Source organism: Lycium barbarum, chromosome 1 (assembly GCF_019175385.1).
Source record: "Lycium barbarum isolate Lr01 chromosome 1, ASM1917538v2, whole genome shotgun sequence".
Taxonomy (NCBI): domain Eukaryota; kingdom Viridiplantae; phylum Streptophyta; class Magnoliopsida; order Solanales; family Solanaceae; genus Lycium; species Lycium barbarum.
The window spans coordinates 164,727,792-164,750,537 of NC_083337.1; the positions used below are offsets into that span (position 1 = coordinate 164,727,792).

The following is a 22,746-nucleotide window of genomic DNA, read 5'->3' on the forward strand; positions in this document are numbered from 1 at the left end:
ATATATGTGTAATTGATTTTGTTTTTGAAGTTAAAAAACAACTAATAAAATTCACTACTTTTGTCGAGTTAGAAAGCTAAAACTTTAAACTCTAAAAAAGGGAAAAAAGATGCGTGTACTTGAAAATACTAAATCATCATGTCTGACTACGCGTATTTCTTAAAGTGATGCATATTTTACAATTAGATTTTCTAATCTATCATTTTTGTGTAACTTAAAAGAAAAAGAAAAAAAAACTATGAAGTTCAACCTTACTCTATAATTTTTGTGCAATAACTTTGAATTTCAACCTTCCCTTGCATATGAATGAACAACAAAAAAAAAACAAATAAAGGACCAGACTTCGGAAAAAGAAGATCTAAATTTTACTGCTTGAAATTTAATCCTTTTTTAATTAGATTATCGAATTTGTATATTAGGAAGACCTTTATGCCAGATTTGTTGCTAATTTATATCAAATCATCATGTCGACTACGCATATTTCCTGAAATGCTGTATACTAATATGCTTTTTCTTACTCTATAATTTTTGTATAATAAACCCTTTTTTTTTTTTTAGCTTTTGTCACGTTGAAAGTTAAAGTTAAAACTCTAAGTGGTCGTTTGGTTTGAGGTCAAAATAGTCCCGGGATTACAATCCCGGGACTAATTTATACTATCTGTTGGTATTATTTTATACCATCTGAAAGATGGTATAAAATAATACCAGTATAAGTGGGTTAAGAAGGTATAAGTTGAATTATTCCAGCACTAATTTTTATACCACGTTTGGTACAAGGTATAAAATAATCCCGGGATAAATCTATACCTTATACCAAACGTGGTATAAAAATTAGTACCGGCATAACCCATGTTATACCTTAAACCAAACGACCACTAAAAAAAAGAAGTTATTGCATAATATATACTTGAAAATAATTAACGTTGTAGTGGAGGACTCGAGGTTAAATTGGTCCCTACATTTCCTCTTATATTTAGGAGAAACTATCATTAGTCTTCCCCACTTCTTCCGTTGTCACGTCTCCACACTCTCACGAAAACGCTAGTACACCGTGTCTTTCCTACTTACTCTCTCTAAATAGCAATACCAACAATGTCTGACCGTGGTCGTGGACGTCGAGGTGGCGGTGGTAGAGGCGGTGGTGCCGGTCGAACACCGTCATCTTCCGGTGGTCGAACACCGTCATCTTCCTCCGGTGGTCGAACACCGTCGACTTCCGGTGGTCGTGGTGGAGAATGGACGTCGCTTTCCGGTGGTGGTCGTGGTAGAGGAACCGTTAGTGCTCCACGACCGATGTATCAACAACCACAACCACAACCACAACCACCGGTTTCATCGGTCACTCGTAGTGTAGAACAGCTTTCACTTCAACCTTCTTCATCTACACAACCTCCTCCTGCTCCGGCACCGGCGATAACTGCTGTACAACCTGCGCCGGCGAGTGGTGTACAACCGCCGCCGGCATCGTCAAAGGCAGTTCGGGTTCCGGCGAGACCCGGATTTGGAACTGCAGGACGGAAGATTCTTATTAAGGCAAATCACTTTCTCGTTCAAGTTGCTGACCGAGATCTACATCACTATGACGTAAGTAATGAAAAAACCATTTATGTGTTAGCTAGTTGATTGATACCCACGTGTTTTATAGGTCACCGTATGTAAAATTTTATTTGTTTTATGTGTTTACACAACGTTTTTGTATGTATGGATATCACACGTGATTTTTGTGTGAGCATTATGCGTATACACATATATATATATGTATATGCAAGGTTTATTTTAGTACTAATTAGGAGCAGTAGTTTCTAACTTGATGATAAATTCTATATTTAATTTTTATTGAAGTTACTGAACTTATCATCAAGTTTGACTGAAATTTGAAGTCGTTTTTATAATTTAGTTTTGTTATAACAATGTTGTTTCAACATCATTATGACGTATGTAAAAATTAAAACCATTTATGTGTGTGTTGGTATGTGTTTTATATGTCACCATTATTTATATTTTTATATATATATATATATATATATATATATATATATAATAGTTGATACTCCACATCTTTTGTGTGTCACCGTTATTTATGTGTTTACACAACATTCATGTATATATGCATATCTTAGTTGGTATGTGTTTTATATGTCACCATTATTTATGTGTTTACACAACGTTTCTGTATGTATGTATATCACAGTTGATGTGTGTTTTATGTCACCGGTATTTATGTGTTTACAGAACATTCATGTATATATGTATATGATAGTTTTGTGTTTATGTACATATGTAAATCATAGTAGTTGATATGTGTTCTATATGTGACCATTATTTATGTGTCCACACAAACGTTTATGTATATATGTATATCATAGTTTGTGTTTATGTGTGTGTGTGTGTGTGTGTATGATATGATATGATAGCTGATATGTGTTTTATATGTCACCATTATTTATGTGTTTACACAACGTTTATGTATATATGTACATATGTATGTGATTTTTGTGTGCGCGTTATGCATCTGCAAGGTTTATTTTAGTGCCAATTAGGAGCAATAGTTTCTTACTTAATGTTATAAATTTTATTTTTAATTTCCATTGAAGTTACTAAATTTTGACTGAAATTTTTGTTATGACAATGCTGTTTATTAATCACTTTTAATGTCGAATTTTCAGATCACGATCTCTCCTGAGGTTCTGTCAAAGAAAGTGTGCAGAGACATCATGAAGAAGCTGGTTGAAGACTATAAACAGTCACACTTGGGTGGTCGGGATTTAGCATATGATGGTCGAAAGAGTGCTTACACTGCTGGGCCGCTCCCATTCGCCTCCAAGGAATTCGTTGTCAAGTTTGATAATGATAGTGGTGGAGCAAGGCAAGTTTGCTTTTAGTGTTTGCATTAATTATTAATCTGATGATAATAATTACAATAATAATAAATAATTATTTCAAGTTTGCTTTATGGACCTTGTTGCACTGTTTTATTTGTTTTTTTTTTCCAGGAGGGAAAGGGAGTTTAAGGTTTCCATTAAGTTTGCTGCCAAAGCTGATCTTCACCACTTGAAGCAGTTCTTGCAATCTAGGCAATCAGATGCCCCACAAGAAACTATACAAGCTTTGGATGTGGTGCTGCGGGCAACTCCATCAATGAAGTATGTTCCTCTCTGTTTGTGTGCTATTTTTTGTTTTTTTCATTTGAATAATAATTGAGAGTACTCAAACTCTTACAACTGCAGTTATGAAGTAGTGGGAAGGTCGTTTTTCCATACTTCGTTGGGAGAGAAGGGTAGACTCGGTGAAGGTTTGGAGTACTGGAGAGGGTATTATCAGAGTCTTCGACCAACTCAGATGGGCCTTTCTCTCAATATTGGTATGAACCTGCAAGGAACTATGGGACGGGGTTTTTTACATTTTTTGTTTGGTGTCTTCTAATTTTTTTACAATTTACATTACTTTCTCTAACATGCTTCTTGTCTTGCTACTATGCTGCAGATATGTCAGCCAGGGCATTCTATGAGTCCATTTATGTCTCTGATTATGTTATTGGGTACTTGAATCTCAGGGATTCTAACAGGTTTATGTCTGATGTGGACCGTTTGAAGGTACTTGAGAATCTCTTATTTGTAATCGTCGTTTATGCTCTGTTTATGGTTTGCCACAATTTGAAACCTCTTAACTATGTCTGTCAAAAAAAATTAAAAAAATTGAAGATTTGTAGGATGATAGTGTTTCTAGATGTCCTTTGGTCAATTTGAAAATGCTATTTAGATGTTTATTCTACTTATCTGAAAAATATTGTAAATGTTCATTCTATTCACATTGTTCATTTGTATTTCACTATTAATTTCAGGTCAAAAGGGTCCTGAAAAGTGTTAAGGTAGAGGTACGGCATTCAGGTATTAGACGCCACAAGATCACCGGGGTGTCTGCTCAACCAGTGAGGGACATAATGTATGTTATTAATTTGGGGACTGTGACTTACATGAGACAATTAGACTAGTATGCAATTTAATGCTTAACACTACGAGGCTTTTAAGCACACAAACTTAACCATCAATCTAATCTACCATTGCAAATTGATCTGTCTATATTTTAATGCATTCTTTTAATTTTATATTCCTAGGGGTTGGTTTGAAGGATTTTTTCCTATATGGTTACTGCCTTATTGATTAGTTTCTCTTTTCTTGTGTTTGCTGGTAGAATTGTATTTTTGGATTACTTTATGGTCTTTGAGGCATGACTAATTGTCTTGATAATCTCAAATTGATTTAAGGTTTTCCGATGACACTGGTGCAAGGACTTCCGTTGCTGACTACTTCCGAGAGAAATACAACATTCGACTTAGGTATCCAATGTTGCCTGCGATTCAGGCTGGCAGCACTGCAAAACCTGTGTTTCTGCCTATGGAGGTTACTTACTCTTATTGCCATTCTGCTTCTGTTAATGTTAGTTTCCACCTTTTCTATTGCGGTTATCTGTTTCCATGTTACTGATTTTCTCTTCTGATATGTTTTCTTTCAGCTTTGTAAAATTGTCCCAGGACAAAGATACACAAAAACTTTAAATGGCAGGCAGGTCACAGAGATGCTAAGGGCAACCTGTCAAAGACCTCATGAGAGAGAGGCAATCATTAAGCAGGCATGTACATGTCAGATCTAACGAACATGAGACCAGCCCTTGTTGAAATTAGTTGGACATGCTTTTTACATCTGTTTATTGATTGGATGTTGCTCTTGTGTTGTAGATTGTGAGCCGTAACGGATATGGTACTGATGAAATCGTGAAAGAATTTGGTATTGAAGTTGGAAGTGAGCTCGCCACCATTGAAGCACGGGTTCTGCAACCTCCAATGGTATTTCCTTTGGCTATACTTTGTTTGATGCATTCTTGAATTCATTAAATGTTTAATTTCATGTGAGTTTAACATCTGCATCGTTATTATTCTTGCAGCTGAAGTATCACGAGTCCGGGCAAGAAAAACGGGTGGATCCCAGAGTCGGGCAGTGGAATATGATTAATAAGGTATTTCGGTAGTTACTTACCCCCTTGAGTAATTGTGGATTCATATGAGGAGTTGTTACCTGAAAATGAGTACTTATTCCTGATATTATTCTAGGGCTTCTTGTTCTTATTATTTTTAAGTTAACGGGATGCTTTTGTTACTTTCTATTATCATTTTATGAATGTGGAGGGGTTTTATTTTCCAGTGTCCTCGAGAACTTGAACTGACATATGCATCTCTTCCCATATGATCTTGAATTTATTAATCAGTGACATTATTCATTGCCAGTACATTGGGCTCATTCTGTTATTTTTTTTCTTTCTAGAAAATGTTCAGTGGTGGCAAGGTAGATACGTGGACGTGTGTCAGCTTCTCACGGGTTGATCCAGAACCGCTCTGCAGGGCTCTGATCGATATGTGCTGTAGTAAAGGGATGGTAAGGCTATAAATTAAACTTTTCATTTTTGTGCAGTTGCACGTGCTTATCAAGTTGCATGCCCTTTTTTGTTATGTTTGGTTGTAGGTGTTCCATCCTGAGCCTTTGGTGCCCTTTCGCTCAGCTCATTCTGGGCAGATTGAGAAGACTCTTGGTGCTATCAATGAAGAGTGTACTCGTAAGCTAGCTGCTATGGGGCATCAAGTGAAACATCTTCAGCTGCTAATTGTTATTAATCCTGAAGTTTCTGGATATTATGGTGAGTGATACTAGATTGTTGATTTACTGACTAACCTAAGGAAAAGCATAGCGCCACGATAATGAAGTATGCAGTTTGAATTATGATTTAGCTTGGATGACGTCTTGTTTTTTCAGGAACGATCAAACGAGTGTGCGAAACAGATTTGGGAATTGTGTCGCAATGTTGCCTACCAAAGAACGTTGCTAGACCAAATAAGCAATATCTTGAAAACCTTGCTCTAAAGATAAATGTCAAGGTTTGTCATGCCTAGTACTGGAAAACTGTTAAAAGAGTTTTCAAAAGAGATTCTGTCATCTTATTCTTTGATGTACCCTTTTACCGCAGGTGGGTGGAATAAACTCTGTCTTGGAGCAGGCAGTTCAGGGGAGAATACCTTTTCTCACTGATATGCCCACAATTGTCTTTGGTGCTGATGTGACACATCCACAACCGGGAGAAGATTCTAGTCCCTCTATAGCTGCTGTATATCGAACATTACTTCACATCTCTTATTTTGAAATTTGCTATTGAAAGCTAAGAAGGCCCTTCCACACTCAACTAAAATGGTATGTTTTTCTTTTGCAGGTGGTTGCGTCAATGGATTGGCCTGCAGTTACTAAATATAGGGGCCTTGTTTCTGCACAGCCCCATAGGAAAGAGATCATTATGGACTTGTACACAGAGAAGGAAGATCCTAAAAAAGGGGTTGTTCGCGGCGGAATGATCATGTAGAAGTCTTTAATTTTGTTCCATGCTTTGTGCCCTCCATGCTAAGCTCTTCTCGTCTTACAAATTATTTCTTTTCCCAGAGAGATGCTGAAAGCGTTTAGAAGATCGACAAACTTGAAGCCTGGTAGAATAATCTTTTATAGGTCAGTTTTTGTTACAGTTGATCAGGCTGGTGATTTTGTGCTCCTTTTTCCACATTGGCCAATCAATTTCACTGTAACATGACAGAGATGGAGTCAGTGAAGGACAGTTCAACCAGGTTTTGTTGGAAGAAATGGATGCAATCCGCAAGGTAATACAATCCTGTCTGTTGTCCTGACCCAAGGCTTAGTGCTTTCTGTATGCTTTCTGTATTTCATTTTGCAAGATGCTGTTTCTTATATCTTCTCACTTTATGTGTCTTGATACTGTAAAATTAGACAAATTTGATAGATGACTATAATGAAGCTACAAGTTTATTTTGTATGTTAAATTGATGTGTACTGTTAACAGAATGCATCTGAGATGGTATGGATCACAAGTCCTTCAAATTCGGTCTTTCTTACATGCAAAACTTACCTTTTCTTTAGGCATGTAATTCGCTGGAAGAAGGTTATTTGCCACGAGTTACCTTCGTGGTAGTGCAGAAGAGACATCATACACGTCTATTCCCTGCTAATCATAATGATCGTAACCTGACAGACAAGAGTGGAAACATTTTGCCAGGTTTCGGATTTTCCCCCCAAGTATCTGATAGAAGCATTTAAGCATATTTTTATGTGTGACTACATTGATGAATAGTTTGTAATGACTGCTATTACTTTTTCAAAATAGGTACTGTGGTAGATACCAAGATTTGCCACCCTACGGAGTTTGATTTTTACTTGTGTAGCCACGCTGGAATCAAGGTAATTTTGTTAAATTAGTTCATTATCAATTTTTCTATTTTGTCTTCAAAATCCATTTTTTGTTTTAGATTTCTGAAAAAAAAATCAATGGGAAATAGCTGCTGATTAAACAATGAAAACAAAAACTTTGTTTGATCCTTCATGGTCTCTCTTGTTTGTATTCATTAGGGTACCAGTCGTCCCACACATTACCATGTACTGTTTGATGAGAACAAATTCAGTGCAGATGCCATTCAGAATTTAACAAACTGGCTGTGCTACACGTAAAAATTCTTAAACTTTATTTACTTTGTAGAAGTATATCTTTTTTTTTTTTTTTTTTGGTATAATCATAGAATCCACATCTGTTCATCTCAGGTATGCAAGGTGTACACGATCAGTTTCTGTAGGTTAGTTTTGGCAGCTTGGCGGTTTTGGAAAATTATCTCTTTACAGTTATTGAGTTCTCTTGAGTGTTCTGTTTTTTCAACTTATTATGGTTGTTGGTTATGCAGTGCCACCTGCCTACTATGCACATCTAGCAGCCTTTCGTGCACGGTATTACATTGAAGATGATGTGGTGGATTCCAGATCAACTAGTGGAGGTGGTGGAGCAACCAGGGAGCAGGTGAGAGAATTCAGACCACTTCCGACGATTCATCCGAATGTGACGAATGTCATGTTTTACTGCTAACAATTCCCTGATCTTTAGATCTCTGAATTTAGGAATGTTCTTTTGGATTTTTGTTATAAACAACAGTATGTCATGCGCAAGTAGTTGAACTATATTATCAGTCTTCTTTTTGGTCTGTGTGTTTGACACAGATTTACATAGTTGTTTATGCAACTGTATGTTGTGTTTCGAATATTTTGTGGTCACAACAGACGGTTAAAAGTTAATTATATTTACTTACTTTTCAGTTATATTCCCTTTGGCTTTCCAAGTTTTTGTTGGAGGTTTATATGCCTACGAGTGTTTGGGTGCATTTCTATCTTTGTCAGACCCTATTGAGTATTTTTAGGAAAACTACTTTCGAAAATTATCTTGGTTCGTTTTTCGTACCGTCAGTATTTTTTATACCTAGGTACCTAATCTAATCAGAATCATAATTAGGATATATTCATTCAGTTGTCCATATGGAAGCGTAGCATGTTCGTTCATTTTCCCCGGCAAAGATTCATGAATATGAGATATGGGACTACCTAGTCGATATATTCATTCCATATTTGGAAAACAATTCCGAAGTAGGAGTGTACAATTATTTACATGGCAAAAGAGCTTCAGATAGAGTAGGCTTAAAAAAGAGATGGCTTTCTAATCTAATTTCTATCTTGTATCAATCTTCCTTACTTTTCTTCCTAGTTCAATGATGGATTTGCTCCCTCTTTCATTAAGTCTTTTTTCTTTCGGAAGAAGAGTACGGTTGGCTTGGCCAGTGGCGTGGGTGCATTTATCCCAATAACTTGTTGACATTGGGGGCCTTTAAGTAATGGGTCGTGATAAAGGAAGTTTATCATATAGACGTTCCACAAAAACCTTTTACGAAACGCTCTATGATAAACATTTCATTTCCTAGAAGGGAATTCAGATTTCTGTTGCTTCCTTGGAAGAGGGGTGTCCGAGAGACCGAGACTACTAGACTATGAAGGTATATATACTGTTAAAAATAAGAGTGGCTTTCAGTTCTTTTTCGGTCAAATTTAGCTCGTTTAGTCTTATTGGATGCTGCAAATAAACCTTCTGGCTATATTTTATGTCACTCCATCCACTTCATGAAGTATTTGATCCGGTTTAGCATACGTGTTTATGCAGTCTTTAGGAACAAATAACTTCGTGAAACTGCTCGATCCGACTGAACTGGCAGGATATATGCGACCTACATGTTTAGTCTCTGTGGCTAAGGGTGAACTTTTTTTTGGATTAAACTGAGACCAAATCGAACCAAAATTTTTGGTTTTTCGGTTTAGTTATGGACACTAAATCGGAACCAAAAACTGGATGCTCATGATGCATGCCTTCACTTACTAGCACTTCATCTGTTCATCAGGTTTTTGTATATTTCCTTTCACAGACCGGCAACCGATGCGTCATATTCGACTATCAGTCATCTTAGCGCTGTTATTTCTTAATGCTTGCTGATAAACAAATCATCCGTCACTAACTCACCGCACAGTTGAATGTCAAAAGATCCACAACAAGAGAAAGGAGTTTTTTTTTTTTTTTTTTTGAATAAATTTAATATAACAAGAGAAAGGAACTTTTATTGGTGATCAATTTCAAAAACACACTTTGGTAGTAAGTCGGAAACTGCATTTATTCCCTCACCCTACTATGTTAGGGAATTGAGCAGAGAAAGGAACTCAACAATAAATATGGTACAATCACTAAAGCTACAGACCGTAAAACAACAAGAAGCTAGTGTCTAAATAATTGCACAAGCTCATCATATATGCACACACCACGCACAACTATGGTACAGGCACAAATTTAGCAGATTAACCTGCAGCTGTGGTACACAAAATACAACGCATCCGTGGGGCACCAGAAGAGGCATCCTCGTCTTCGTCCTCATCCTCATCGTGAAGACCATTATCATATTCATCATACAAGAAAGTCCTCTGGGCAGCGGCTCCTGCCTCTTTTTTGCCACCGATGGAAATGGTGGACTCCATAAGACAAGTTGTATGATAGGCATGACAACAAAAGAATGCAATGATTGATACATTCAGTATAGAAAATGGATCAAAACATATGCAACACCTTCCACCTCCCCGGGTTTTAGACTTAACCTCCACGGATTTCATGCTCATTATTCTCTCCCCTAGATGTGAAGCCCTCTTCTCACCGCCGTGGGAAGATGCCTCATCTACTTCATCACTCAAGCAAACAGCGCGCTTCGCTTCTTTGTAATATTTAACTAACAAGTTCATGCAATCAGCCTGGCAGTAAAATCCAAGATAATGTGAATCTTCCACCAGATACCATGGAAGGTAGATAAATAAAATAATGTACCTTGAGTATTTTATTGCACCCATGTCTAAGAGAAGTCTCTGTCCTGTAGTCTGTCACAATCTTGACCAGACGATCCCTCAGACTGCAAATGAGAGCAATATTGCAATTACATTCAGGTTGTTTGCTGTAAATGAAATCCAGATCAACAAATAGCACTCGGAATTACAGAATATTCTAGTCCTGTGCAACCCATTGGGTCATACAAGTACAAACATGTATTGCATGCAAAATTGTAGAACACAAAGACCAATTTGCAGATAAAAACAGAAGAGCGAGTTTTTCTAACAAACTTACCGAGGTATCTCCAGGCCATTGGGCAACATATTGACAATGTAAAGGGGATCAAGATTCCCTACAGTATGCTCTAACAATACACCAACCTGGAAAGAATAAGATGAAATATAGAAAAGGCAACTTAATCCAAAATATAAAAGAAAAGTGTCTCTGTTCTATCCCGCTTAGCAAAGATAACGAGAGAAAAAGAAAGTAAAGAACTTTACCATTTCAGGCTTATGAAAACTTTGCTTTATCAGTTCTTCCCAGAGTTCATCATCTTGTTGCATGCTCACAAATTCTATGGCCTGCATGTAATTAGTTATGGGGCTTGTCTCATCACCAAAATTAAAACTAACATGAAGACCATAAAAATAGGTTCAAGTACCTCTTCTATATCTCCTAATTTATTAATGATAACAGCAAGCGCTTGCTTTACATTCCCCATTCTTCCAAGGATAAAAACTTGCTCTTTCAGTAAATCTTTCTTCACACAGATTTCATAAGCCTGACAAAAATTTTCTGTAACAAGGTGAATATGTGTATAAACAAAATAAAAAAGACCAACCAAGCACAGATTGAGATTGTCAGCCATTGATTTTCACAAACCTTCTCCAATTTATAATGCTGGCTGCTTCTAAGAAAGGTAAGCAGCATCTTAGGATCATAGTCGGCATACAGCTCAACCTATGGAAGTCATAACAAGAACTATCAAATAATAGACAATATAGGAAAGACCATAATGGGATTTCAATTTTAAAAAAGGTGTTGGAGCGTCCACACCAAAATTCGATGCATATACATTAGAGAATACACGAATAAAAGCAAGGAAAGACGGAGTGAAGCACTCGTGTTGCCTTTCCCAGCATCAAATTTTCTTGGAGGTTACAACTAAATATTCTTTCTCTAATAGGACATAAGGGACAGCTGCTTTGTTTTTAGCCTCATTGGTTACAGATACTTAAGTCAACCAAAAAAATTGAAAACTCAAACTGTTGGAACCGTAGCGAAAAATGTGGTTGGATCTTATCTTTCGTGGTATGGAATGCGAATGCAATTCAAAACCAGACAAAAAATATGGAACATTGGTAGACAATTGTTTCATTATCAAACTACTAATGTGAGTAGGTAACCATAACATATTAGTAGCTTCTGTTTGAGCTATTTAAGGCTCGTACAAATATTGATAAAGAAGTCATGCTGGAACAATGATATCAGACTAGCAGCTATACATATTTTATCAATTGAATCACTCCAAATTGCTGAATTTACCATATTTGGAATGATTAAAACAATTTGAAGTTTGCCAATGGCTTGAAGCGTTCCCGGGTAATGATTTGTAAAGTTATTCTGGATTATAGTTTCAAAAGAACAAATATGTCAAGTAGTATATATAGAACATGCCCACCTAAAAATTATTACAAAGACAGTCTCTATTGTCAGGTAAATTAAAGGACAAAACAGGCCCAAACTAGCACAAGAAATGATATATTCTCACTTGTGGAAGACATATCTCATCAAATCACATAACTTTACCTCTAAGTCCTTTTTAAGTTTTGAGTCAACACTTCTAAAAACAATTTATACAAACCTGCATGTCATGATAATCCTTTCCAGCATGGAGATCCGCATCAAATAGTGAATGCAGATAGAGATGCAAAAAGTATCGGCAATCACACTTATCCCTTGCAGCAATAAGTTGTGATACCACTTCAGATGGCGGTATTAAGTCACGCAGCTGGATTAACAACAGTACCGCACGCTTGCAGTCGATCATCATTAGTTGGACTACCTATCAACCCATGTCATGGGAATTAAGACTGATAAGTTGGGGAATTAGTGCTAAATCTTCCAAATGAGACCAAATATACAAAAGAAAATAACAGCGCTTATTTTTTCTACAAAATTAGTAAAATGTTAACTGACCTACTTCTGAAGGAGATAGTAAATGTCAATGGAAAAAGTTTTAGACTTTGCACTCCAACTAAATTCGAGTTGAGATGAATTACATCACTCTCAAAGCACGATCGTGCTAATAACTTCACCCAATACAGCATAAAACCATACCTTTTCACGAACAGCATCATGCAAATTATGCTTTTCGATGAAGTCAAATAGATCCGGTTTCATAAGCTGAGAACATCATGGAATTAAAAAAACAAAATAAAAATCAATGTTAAAAAACAGAACCACATCCCTTTTCAGAGTAATGCAGTTAATACAGCATGATAATTGTTATAAGTGGAACTTACATCAGCATAAAGAGCAAAAGCTTTATCGTGCTGTCCATCAATTACATATAACTCAGCTAGCGCCTACATGGTATAACTAGCACATTGAGTGAATACACCAAAAAACATTTTGCATATAAGCCATAGACAGGAACCTCTATGCACTTACCTCTTTGAGTGGATCAGTCATAGACGAGCTATTAATCTGAGGTTCAATGGCGGAGAAAACAGGCGTTGTAGAATAAATGCGAGGTGGCCAAGATTTGACCGTTGATAAGAGATCCTTGTGGAAAGATGGATTTGTTGCCAAAGCAACCAGAGCTACCTAAATCACAACAGACACTTGACCAGTTGAGTTTCTTTAGCTGTGAAAGACAAGCCATACCAAGAAGCGAAAGAACAAACTATCACAGTAATGTACAAACCTCATAAGCCGTATCACGTAGTCTAGGGTTTTCAGTTGGGATATATGGAACCAAAACTGGAAGCTGACGGAGATGTGCAAAGTGGAAAACCCATCTAGTACAATATCCAAATCAAATTACTCAAAGTATACTGCCTAAAGATTGTGATTTTAACAACATTAAATACCTTTCCCATGCGGAAGCTGATCCTCGCAACAACTTTGGACACAAAGATGCCGCTTCAGCATATTTTCTTTCGACAATCAAATGATCAAGGTATCTTGAACCAACCTGGTTGAAAGAGAAACAAACCGTAATGAGAATTTTAATTTGTTATGCAAAATTCAACCACATACAAATGGAAATGGGAAGAACAAGAATATTCTTGACATAGGAAGTTGAAATATGTATATATTGGGGATTGAAGGTGACATATTGGATTCTCTTTTTCTAAAGGGCAAAGGGCACTTACTCAGTAACAAGAAAAATTAACGAATAGAACAAAAAACAACAAAGATAATAGCAAACACATGATTTCTGTTAGTTAGGTGTTATTTGAATAAGCAGCAGAACAGAAAACATTTTTGACTGTGGAGAGCGGGGAATCTCAGCCCATTGCCATCGGTACTCGACCTGATTGAGTGCACACAAGTAGACTACAATTTATTTTCTAAATCAATTTAACCCTCCTTACAAAAAGCATGCAAGCAAAGAAAAAAGAACTCCTTCCCCCCGAAACTTCCCAATCCTTTTATTCATAAAGACAAGTGAAGAAGCAGTTGAAAGCTATATAGAGCATCATAGCAGGAAATTAACCTTACATTCAGCTGAACTTAATTTGACATTACACCCTTGAGGATTAGAAACCAAATTCAAATTGAATACCTCATCAAGTAGTTCACTCTGACCCTGACTGGCTTCAACAGCTTCTAAAGCTTTCTCATGCCATCCATGCTGGAGAAGCCAATTAATGTGATCCTCTGTATCCCTAATAACCAATCTCAGAATATAAGCACGTAATAAAATGACAACATTTGTCAATCTGCATTCCTATATCTGAAAAGGGGGAGTGGTTTCCATATTTTTTTGTTGGATAGAAGAGTTGTTACAGATTTGACATCCATCTCCAGAAACAGGCACAAAATCATATATTTCTAGTAGCACATTCAAGGTAAGTGTTGAGCATGATTTCATTCTCAGCTTTAGTTTAAATTAAAAACCCTGAACAAATTACTGGAGCTTGGATGCAAATTAATCAAACTAAAAACCTTACATCTGCAATTGACCTTAGTAAAAATATCAGTGTCCTCTGGATTTAAATCTGAAAGAAACCTTTATAAGTAAAATATAGATGTGAACAAAAAAAAAAAAAAAAATCAACTTCAGACACTGCACGAACACACTCCGCTTCAATTGCCAGTATTTGCCAGTGTTTCATTCTTAGTTAGCTTTAACATACTATCATTTCAATCTTATTATTAGATCTAACATTTTATCATCTCCCAAGATATATCAACGATATAAGATCCTGATGTGATGTGATTCAAGTGGAAGCACAATTAAACAAGGCAAACCCTAAACATTTCATCCCAAATTCTACTGTTCAACGATAGAGTGATCCTGATTTAAGAAAAAAAAAAAAAGGGATCAAAAGACAAGTATCGAGTTTGCTAGCACTCTAAGGAGTCGTTTGCGAAACGACCAGGATTATAATGTGGGAACTATAATACGAGGACTAAATAATAACGAGATTAGGTAGTGAATATACGTTTTTGGGAGATATTTGGTTCATTTGATTAAAAATTGGATATATGGAGTATAATATATAACACATATTTTGGTTTTATAGTAGATAAACTCGGATAAACTTTTCTTTCCAATTTTAACCTTGGCCTTCTTAAACGACTCTGGAAGAAAACCTTTGGAGAAGGACAATTTTGGCATTGATTGTTTATCCCGGGATTGTTATCCCACATTGGATGTGGTAAAAAAAAAAAACCAAAACTATGGTATAACTAATCCTTAGATTGGTTATACCGAAAACAAAGATCCAACCAAACACGAAACTAAATAATCCCACATTCTATCCCGGAATTATTTTTCTTTATCCCGTGAACCAAACGACCCTTAAGCCTTTGGAGAATTTGTGCTGTTAAATTTAGGTCAACTATTAACATGAGTAAGGCTCTCTACCCCACAAAGGTTAGGGTAAGGTCTGCGTACATCCTACCCTCCCCAGACCCCACTTGAGATTACACTATGTATGTTGTTGTTGTATTAACATGAGTAAGGCTCCGTTTGTTTTTATTAAGATTTTTGAATCTGAATACATGTATGGTTATTAAGATATGATATTTAGATCTGAACATTGAATTATTAATAGTGTTTGTTTTTCAGCATATGAATGTGTATAATTGATCTTTATTTTAAAACTAATAAATACAGAAAATCAAACAAATCAATACTAAATATTATATTAATGAAATATTAGAGAAAATATTAATTTAAATGGTGTTACAAATAGTTTCTTTGAAGATCCACTCTAGAAAGCTAGAGGCAGTAGCACTTGGTATGGTCGTAACTCGTAAGTTGGTGGCTGTGATGATCTTAATTGGTAGAGGAGGCTGACAGTGGTTGTTGTACAATGGTACACAGAGGTGATAGATATATATGTTGATGGGAGCAATGGATGTGGTTGGTTGGTGTTGGTGGCTGTATGGTGGAGGTTAGTGGTGGAGGCTGGAGGTGGTAATAAATAGAGAATTGGTAAAATGTTACATTCAGAAATCTTTAAGCAAACATTTTAATGAATTTGAGACTCGGTATAAGATTTGAATAATTCAGACCTATTAAGAGCTTAAAGGAAAAACAACAAAGATACTTAAGGTAAATTAGAAGGGACGTCTTCACTTTCGAGGATTGCATTATTCTCATCCAATAATGTACTTATAGCATCCCACTGCACTACATGTCTTTGTTCAGAATTCTTAGAGGGTAAGTTAAGAGTCTTGAGTGTGCTATTGGTGACTTTCTTTGGGAAGGTTATCATATTAGATGGAGGAACTACTTAATTGAGTTGGGAGCTAGTTTGTCATGCCAAAGTGGAAGTCTGGGATTAGAAAACTTGGCTTCTTTAATAGCAAACCGGCTATCTTTTGTGAAGACTGCAACTCAACTTAGCATAAGTGACAAAAATAAAGTATGCACTTTATAAGAATAATTGGATGCAAGATCCGAAGTAATGCAAGTTACGCAGTCCATGAAGTCAAGAATATTTCCCTGTTAAGACGAAATAGGCCTCTTAAGGATATATCTGACTTAGACAAGGAATGACTGCATTTATTGGACATTCAAAAACAATAGGTGTGCGCATATGGTCAAAAGTTTCTTTTACAAATTATTGTGTGTTATGTTGACTGAGGAAATCTTGTCCCCTTTTTTCCATACTTTATAACATTTACTTTATTAATATTTAAAATACAATATCTAGTCTATTCAAGAAAATGAAGGACGTGCAACGGAAAAACTCCCCTAAGAAAATGCCACTTTATCTTGATGAAAATAAAACAGAATAATAATGTATGTAACAGAAACTTCAAAACCATATGAAGAATAAAAAAGAGCTTACCCACCTTGGTTTTGCAATAACCACATCCTTTGGGGAAACAATATAGTATAAGGGTTCATCACCAGCAGCCCACTGACCTCCTGCATAGCTGCTACCTGTAATCATTTGGACATGTTACCTTGTCCCATAAAAATTCTCATCGCAAGCCCATGTGAAAAGGAAGACGAAATTGAGGAAATAGCTAAGCAAACAGTACCAGAGAAGGGAGCATGAGCCAGCGAATAGTCTTTGGCCTTGTAATGCTCAAAGCCATGTACAGGAAGAGCGTCCGTTGCGAGCTCATCATTATTCCATGTCACAACTCGCACTTCTGGTCTTTGGGCATTTCCCTGTTAGATATTCAACTATTACTATAAAATTTTATCAAATAATAGGGACATCCATAGCATCTAGTGTGCAAAACTTGAAGTTCAGCCAAATGCCTTCAACTCTCCAAGAAAAAACCATATACAAGTGAAGGAAACAGAATGTCATATAATTCATTCATTGACATATGGTTTCATGTGTTAGAACACTGCAGACATGACTATTAAGATGGCTAAGGTTTAGAAGGCTAGGGTAGTTGAATGGACTTTCCTCTATTTTTTATTTTGACACATTTACCTCCTCAACTTCTAATATACTCATAAGTCCTTCCAATCTATGTATTGAAGTGAAAGCCAGTAAGTTTTTCATCCAAGTAAACAAAAAGTGTATAGTTGTATACATAACTAATTTTCGTTTTCAAAAGCAAGAATCTTACCAAACTGAGCTGCATGTGGACTAGATTAATATTCTCACTAATGAGGCCCCTCTTAAGCACAGATGCTCCCAATCCAACCCTTCCACCAGAACACTTAACCCACCCTGACCCCTATCCACTTCCTCCAATCCTCTTTTCACTTTCATTTTTTTGGTTTTGAAAGTTAGAGTTAAATTGCTAAAACTGTCTTTTTATGAAAAATAGGTTGGAGTTAGAGTTTCCGAATTGAGAAATGGATTCCAAAATGCTTAATTTGTGAATCGTGAATCTTACCGTAAGTCCGTAACAGAAGATGCAAAAGAAAATTACAAATTGCTTAAAATATCACATCTGTTCCTCAAGCTTTTAGCCTAGTCGAAAACAGCACTTATGGTTGAAAAACTCAATAAAGGAAATTACAGGTATGCAGAAGTAGTGTAACAGCACTTCTCAATGATACCATCCTTCATCACTATCTGAATCACACATACATGATGAGCACATGAGAGCATTTCACCAAACATAAAGTAGAGCAAGCAATGAGATTGATCCATATAGGAAAAAGGGCCAAGTATAAAGCGATTTGATCCGCGAGTCAAGTTCAAGGTCAAGAAACAGAAAAGAAAACAATTACCTGTCTGGAGGGAATAGTGCTGCTGAAGTCTTTCTCTCCATCTTCTTCACCCGGAATATAAGCTAGAACAACCAAAGAATCACCAAAGGGAGCAATTCCTGAAATGAAATAGCTGGTTTGAAAAGATGCCACTATATCCACCTGATTCAGACTAGACATAGGCACGTGATTGTACGTCCCATTTAAGCCTTTGCTTTGAATTGTTCTTATCGATGCGATTTTCACGGAGGTTCCCCAACCAATGACCAAAAGACTGTCATCCTGAATGTCATTGTAGAACACAAGAATGGACAGAATAATCAAAAGTAAGATGCATGATAACTGAAACCCAAAAGAGTACAACTATGTTCGGACTTATTTAAAAATAGATTAAGAGTACCACTATGATCTTATTCTTCTTTCAAAATATGTAGGAATAGCCTACACAAAGTAGCAGCACTAAATTGCATTTTCACGTTTCTTAATCTCTTCTAAGTAAAGAAATATGTATAACTCAAATATGAGTACAATCCATAGATATGGTTGGTGATCATAAGCTGCATGAAAGTTATAAAGCCAACCTGCCAAACAATATGTGGGAGCAGCAGTTCAGGGCGTGGAATCCCACGAGGTCTTTCAATGAATGTTATACGCTGATCATTGGCTGCATCATAGACTTTAACTCCTGTATCATTCGCCCAGGCAACGAGGCTAGTTCTCCACTTCACCGCATGAATTGGACCTTCACCAGAGTGCAAAACCTGCCAAATAAAAGTACACTAGGAATGATCAAAAGACTCCCCAGGTATTTTCAAGTTTTTCAATATGGAAAAGTGCAGGTAAATAATTACCCGGAAAAAGCAAACAACAAACCTGGTCACGATAGCCTAGCCACTTCTTAGCATTTAAATAGAAATGACCTGACAAACCACCAGTAACAAATCTTCTGGAAGAATTTCTTGCATAATCTGGGTCTAGAGCAATGGCCTTCATTGGTCGGTGATACTCAAATTTCATCCTCTCATCAGTAAAAAGACTATTTATTACAACAGAGCCATCATCAGAGCAGCTACCGACGTATTCGCCTTCTGTGTCAAAGCAAAGGTCATTGACAGCAGCAGTGTGCGCAGCAAACTCCTTAACCTATAGCAATCAAAGATGCAAAACATACAAGCAATCTAAGAAAAGGAAGCTCATTGTATACATAGATAGTAATAAAGAATATTCTTGGATATCTTCTGAATAAACCTACAAGATGATGCTTTTAGAAGCTATATTACCTATTTACTTTATGATATAATATCAAGATAGACTGAGCAAAAAATTTATTCTTTGAAAGTCAGGAAAGTAATTAACATATTTTACAGGATAATCTTAGTGATATATGTTATTGTTGACAACATAGTGTACATTACCCTTAATGTTTATGTCCTATAATTATGTACCCCAAGAAATAGGAAGATTTTCTTGATTCAAGTAGCTAAAAACCTCCTATATATGAATGAACCCATATTATATGATGTTAACCAACGCTCGCAGAAGGAGTATTTCTTCCTTCGATTCTCTTTACATATGGTCTAGAAGCCTGTACAATCCTGATACAGACGTAACTAGTTTCTGTGCTGGTGACAACCTTATGCCAATCTGACAAAAGTTCTGTTTTCCGTAATCAACTATTCTCACTTCTTTCTAATGATTCTGACAGAATTGTTCCCCCCCCCCCCCCCCCCCTTTTTTTTTTTTTTTGTGATTGTTAAAGGGGCAGCACTGTTTTTCCTTACGACGATTACTGAAATGATTTGAGCATTTGCAAATGGGGAATCAAGAATGAAATTTGTCCATACAACAACAACAACTACCACACCTCAAAACAGGTCCTTAAGGCCTCCCTGTGACAGTCCTTAGCTCTCCAAAGTAAATCTGCTACTAAAATGTAACTTAACTAGACAACTTGAACTTTCTAATAGCGATAATTTATTCTATTTGATAGTGTCTAGCCTTATGTAGAGGAGAATGATCTGGTACAATACATAATCATGGCAGAAGAAACTACTTTGAAGGCAACAACACTTCACGGAAAGCAGATTTTGTTACTTCTCTAGATGCTTAAAAAAAAAAAAACTGAAAATATTCAACTGACAATAAACACAATGAGGCAGCAAGCTGCAACCTATCTAGTGGCTACAAAGTCGCTAGAGTAACATTAGGCTGCGGTGATACTTTTTCACAGGAAACATCATAAAATTTGTTTTTCTTCTTAAACTGACTTTGTCCAAGAGCTTATATTATCAATAATAAAAATCTGCTGTAAAATATTATGCAGTGCACACTCTAAAGTGTGTTATGGAAAAGTCATTCATCAAAGAAGTTCTTGTCATTCTCTAGGCCTCCTGGTGTATTGTTCAAATATACTTCTCAATGAAATACCTACCCTGAACTTTAGAGCATAAAATATAGATCAGTGTGTGTCTAAGTAGTGCCTTAACGAAGCTAAATTATCCAATAAAAATATGCTAAGACTATCAAATCACAAATAGACTGAATATCAGATTAAAGACAGAAAAAACTCACTAAAAGTTTAAGGGCTCGTTTGGTTGGGAAACAACTTATCCCGGGATTAGTTATTCCACCCTCAAGGTGGGATAAAATATGGCTACAATCCCGGGATAACTAATCCCGGGATTAGTCATCCCGGATTTTTATTCCAACCAAACATGGGATAAGGAGGCACTAAAATTTTATCCCGGGACTATTTTTGCTTATCCTTCACACCAAACCACCCCTAAGAGTTAATGGTTAAAAACACACCTGAACTATCACGTTTTCGCGAGTTTCACACCCGAATTATCCGTTATTCCCTTTTCCTACCTAAACTATCACCATCTATGATTTTTCCTACCTGCACTATCACCATCACACCTCGAAGCTGATTAGGCCAACTATCAGTTGCCGTTCGTTTTCCTACCTGAACTCTCACCATCTACTCAACTAGGTCTGCTTTAATACGTACATGTGTGAAACTCATAGACAATTGAAATACTGTACTGTAATTTCATAGAGCAAATAAAATGAAATTGAATATAGGAGAAGAATTTATGACCTGATTACCGAGGAAATCTAGAATGTGAACAGCTCCACCGTGTGTACCAAGTGCGATCATCCGTTCAGCGACAGCAATACACGTGGCAGCATCAGATGACAGAAGCGACGGCACACTTGCTCCCATCCGTTGATACTTCAATCTCGGTTCATCCTCTTCTTCCTCCTCTTGTTCTTCTTGGGAATCTTCTTCAGAATCTTCTTCCCTCTCATCGTCACCGTCGATTCCATTTTCCGATGGCCTTGGAGACATCTCCGCCGTTGAAGAATGATTAAGAGAGAGATTGTTTAAGATCTGTATTGGGGAAATTGAGCTTCTTTGAAAAGGAGAAGAAACTTTTTTTGGGTGCCAGTTAAACAGTTGATTAACGGACTAATAATTTATTTGCAAGAAAACAAAGGAAACCTGACGAATTATGATTACCACCTGTCTGCTTGTTTGTGCTTAATCCTTCTATTTTTCAATTTAAAATCAGTTAAACAGTTGATTATTTAAGGGACTGATAATTTGTTTGCAAGAGAACAAAGGAAAGCTGACGAATTAGGACCACCTACCTGTCCGCTTATGTGTTTGAGATCCTTCTATTTTTCAATTTTAAAATCAATTTTGGATAATGGGATTTAGGAATGTTTCTTGTTTTTTGGTGATGTCTTTTTCTTTTTGTCAAATTGGAGTGGTCGTGTCAATTAATTAATGGATTTTTGGTAATGGAGAATGAGTTGATATCAGTTCTGAGTTATAAACTTTTTCTTTTTATCTAGTCAATGAGGTTTAAGTAACTTTGAGAAGATATTAACACCAAAATATGAAAGGGACTTGTAACTCATTTTTATAGAATACTAATGGAGTAATCTTTTCATTTTCCATGATATTTCAGGTTATTTTTGACCTATTGAAACATTCTGGAAATGACCTCATTTTGCAGTTTAGTTTAAGGTCAAAGGGATTGAAAACCAAATTGCTCATGTGGTTTGTAAAATAGCCTGCTTTTGCCATCCGTTTAAAATTAGGGTCAATCATGCCCTCGTCATTTCATAATTAGCACACATTTGTCCTTATTTTTTAGTTCAGCTAACAAAATCATTAAAAATAAAAAATTATCAAATATATCACTTACTTTGGGAGATTGTTTATATTTATCCTCTGTTTAAAATTGGCGCAAATATAAGGTTCAAATAATTTACACAGAAAAAAATTATTTTGAAAATAAAAGTGATAAGTTATTCTTCTTACATTTTATAATAAAAATAATTTTTGGGCATTAGTTCTGGAAGCTAGACCCAAAAACAATACACAGCCTAACCCAATTTAAGACATTTGGAATTTGTCAACTGATCCTTAATCCAAGCCTCATAAAGCTCACTGTGCTGACCATAAGATATTAAAGAGGCATTGGTTTTTGATTTGTGAAAAATTAAGTTTGCTAACAAGGCTAATTTGAATTTTTGCAAATGTGTTTTTTAGCTATATATGCAAGATAAAAAGAGCAAGTGCTTTT

At 36.2% G+C, this 22,746-nt stretch overlaps 2 protein-coding genes across 4 annotated transcripts; one reads left to right on the top strand and one right to left on the bottom strand.

The window, feature by feature from the left end:
- Nucleotides 1-993: 993 nt before the first annotated feature.
- On the top strand, nt 994-8,189 carry LOC132604529 (protein argonaute 5). Of its 2 annotated transcripts, XM_060318074.1 has the most exons (22): nt 995-1,584; nt 2,667-2,866; nt 2,994-3,143; nt 3,228-3,361; nt 3,484-3,593; nt 3,842-3,942; nt 4,265-4,400; nt 4,513-4,629; nt 4,736-4,843; nt 4,942-5,013; nt 5,319-5,429; nt 5,517-5,688; nt 5,805-5,926; nt 6,016-6,153; nt 6,256-6,398; nt 6,480-6,542; nt 6,628-6,691; nt 6,969-7,104; nt 7,213-7,286; nt 7,455-7,549; nt 7,644-7,675; nt 7,781-8,189. In XM_060318074.1, the coding sequence occupies exons 1-22, from the start codon at nt 1,093-1,095 to the stop codon at nt 7,957-7,959; spliced, it is 2,949 nt and encodes a 982-aa protein (XP_060174057.1). In that variant the 5' UTR covers nt 995-1,092; the 3' UTR covers nt 7,960-8,189. The 2 variants fall into 2 exon arrangements, with proteins under 2 accessions (XP_060174066.1, XP_060174057.1); XM_060318083.1 differs by lacking the exons at nt 7,455-7,549; nt 7,644-7,675 and having other exon boundaries at nt 994-1,584; nt 7,781-8,051.
- A 1,311-nt stretch (nt 8,190-9,500) lies between these two features.
- Nucleotides 9,501-21,980, bottom strand: LOC132604542 (vacuolar protein sorting-associated protein 41 homolog). Of its 2 annotated transcripts, XM_060318095.1 has the most exons (20): nt 21,803-21,980; nt 21,249-21,542; nt 19,022-19,291; nt 18,730-18,909; nt 18,170-18,430; nt 17,011-17,143; nt 16,819-16,909; nt 14,072-14,174; nt 13,374-13,477; nt 13,208-13,301; nt 12,952-13,107; nt 12,804-12,866; nt 12,619-12,684; nt 12,143-12,343; nt 11,161-11,238; nt 10,940-11,059; nt 10,779-10,859; nt 10,573-10,658; nt 10,279-10,402; nt 9,501-10,205 (listed from the first exon to the last, which is right to left on the bottom strand). In XM_060318095.1, exons 2-20 carry the CDS (start codon nt 21,498-21,500, stop codon nt 9,762-9,764), a joined length of 2,907 nt encoding a protein of 968 aa, XP_060174078.1. In that variant the 5' UTR covers nt 21,501-21,542; nt 21,803-21,980; the 3' UTR covers nt 9,501-9,761. The 2 variants fall into 2 exon arrangements, with proteins under 2 accessions (XP_060174078.1, XP_060174086.1); XM_060318103.1 differs by lacking the exon at nt 21,803-21,980 and having other exon boundaries at nt 10,279-10,360; nt 21,249-21,796.
- Nucleotides 21,981-22,746: the final 766 nt, after the last annotated feature.